Source organism: Apaloderma vittatum, unplaced genomic scaffold (genome assembly GCF_000703405.1).
Source record: "Apaloderma vittatum isolate BGI_N311 unplaced genomic scaffold, ASM70340v1 scaffold29694, whole genome shotgun sequence".
Taxonomy (NCBI): domain Eukaryota; kingdom Metazoa; phylum Chordata; class Aves; order Trogoniformes; family Trogonidae; genus Apaloderma; species Apaloderma vittatum.
Window position 1 is genome coordinate 4,202 of NW_009713693.1, and position 1,909 is coordinate 6,110.

General features: G+C 55.4%; 1 protein-coding gene across 1 annotated transcript in view; it reads left to right on the forward strand.

Moving 5' to 3' along the window:
- The window catches only part of DNMT3B (DNA (cytosine-5-)-methyltransferase 3 beta), a gene marked incomplete at its 5' end in the record, with an annotated part of 6,452 nt that overhangs the window by 3,893 nt on the left and 650 nt on the right, over positions 1-1,909 (forward strand). Inside the window, one exon of the mRNA XM_009868473.1 lies at positions 197-282. Within this exon, the coding sequence (XP_009866775.1) occupies positions 197-282 (86 nt within the window). The remainder of the gene's footprint in view (positions 1-196; positions 283-1,909) is intronic.

Genomic DNA, 1,909 nt, shown 5'->3' on the forward strand with positions numbered 1-1,909 from the left:
CGTTGGTTGGGGGGGGGGGGCCCATGTGGCCAAGCAGAGCATCCTCTGGCGTGTGGAACAAGGGTTTGTTGGGGCCACATCTTAGGAGGGTTTGCGGAAAGTCCCTGCGGTGCGGTGGAGAAGGGCTTCCTGTGCAGCAGAGGGCTGAGCCCTCACCTCCTCTAACGTTTGTGTTTCCCCGTCTCACGGCCCACAGTGTAACCCGGTTATGATTGACGCCATCAAGATATCAGCCGCCCACCGAGCGCGCTACTTCTGGGGCAACCTTCCAGGGATGGACAGGTAATCCTGCGCTGCCGTTCTGAATCTCTCGCTCTTGTTTTTGTTTTGTTTCATGGTGCTCCTGTGGTTGTTCTTTCCTCCTTGGCCCTGAGCCCAGCTCCTGGGAGCCGAAGGGCTGCAGCTCCCGTACGGCGCTGTGCGGTGATGCGCACACGATAATTAATGAGCAGCGATGAGACTGCGGGAGAAGTGTAGCAGCAACCCCTGCCTCGTACCTGAAGCCTGTGGAGGGAAGAGCAGCGGGGTGTGGGCAGGACGATGTGTCTAGATTGGGGATGCACACATGAACCAGCCTTCATTTAGGACCTGCGCTGATGTGGGGGTGCTGGATGGCAGCCCCGCACCCCCGTCAGTGCCGTGCAGGAGTCTGCCAGAGACGAACTTCAAGCCGTTCACACCTCATAGCACCCCGAATTCATGGTGAAATACAAGAGAAGGGCTTGGAGTATAGTAAAATCCTGCAAACCAAATACTCCTAGCAACAAAACCTGGAGTTTTTGCACAGCAAAGGCTGATAAACATGGGCTGGGTTTGAATATTTTTGCTTATTGTATTTAAATAGCCAGTATTTGCTGGAGTTAAAACTAATTGAAGCTGAGCTAGAGGCATGTAGGTATTTGAAAGTGAAATAGCAATTACTCGGGCTTTGTCATTTGAAATGGCACTTGAACTTTCATCTGATTGAGGCCCAGCGGGGTGACTACCTACCTCCATGAAATCCCCCGGGGCGATGGAGCCATGAGGCAGAGGTGCCCTGCTGAGCAGAGGCAGGCAGGACAGCACAGGCACAAGGCTCCTCTGAAAGCCTTGCCAGGAAAACCTACGGCAAGTGGGGAAGGGGGGTGGGCACTGCCCGGCTCCGTTGGGAATGGCTGAGGAGCAAGGCTGGCTGTGCCCTTCGGGCTGTGCGGGGCTCTGGCCACGAGGGTTTCTCTCTGGGTGGCTCAGGAGGAAGCTGCCCCGGGGAAAGGCTCCAGCACAGTGCAGTGTGCGCCAAGCCGGCAGAGCTGGGAGTTTTCTGGCCCCTAATGACTTGGTGGTTCCTCGGAGAATGATCCGTGACCCCAGAGAGGCAGTGTGAGGACTTGACATGCAATGCTGGGAGGAGGAATTTTCTATTGTCTTTAGATATTTAGAGTTTGCTTTTCATTCCCTGTATTCAGTGCTAGTGCTCATTCCCGGCTGAGAGATTATTAGTGGCTCTTCTGTTTTGCTTTTCCTTTTATTTTTCTAATCCAACTTTAAAGCAGAGCCAGCATGCTGGGGTCTTAGCCCCTGCCAGCGTCTCCCTTTAACTGGGAAGGCTGAGCTCTGCTGGGTACCCGGTCTGCAAGCGGGTGGATGAGCTGTGCAGACGGGTGTGGGGTTTGTCGAGGTGCCTGTGTTGTGCCAGGGATGCGGGCACTGCTCTGCTCTGCTGCTGCCCCGCACGAGTCTGGCTCCAGGCAGGGCAGGAAAAGCTGCTGAGCGCTGGGGGGACGTTGGGTAGAAAGCGATCTGTGTTCGCTTGCTGTGTTCCCTTAGCAGTGAGAAGTCCAGTTCTGAGCTCCCCAGTTCAAGAGAGACGGGGAACTACTGGGGAGAGTCCAGCAGAGGGCAACGAAGATGATCGAGGGACTGGAACATC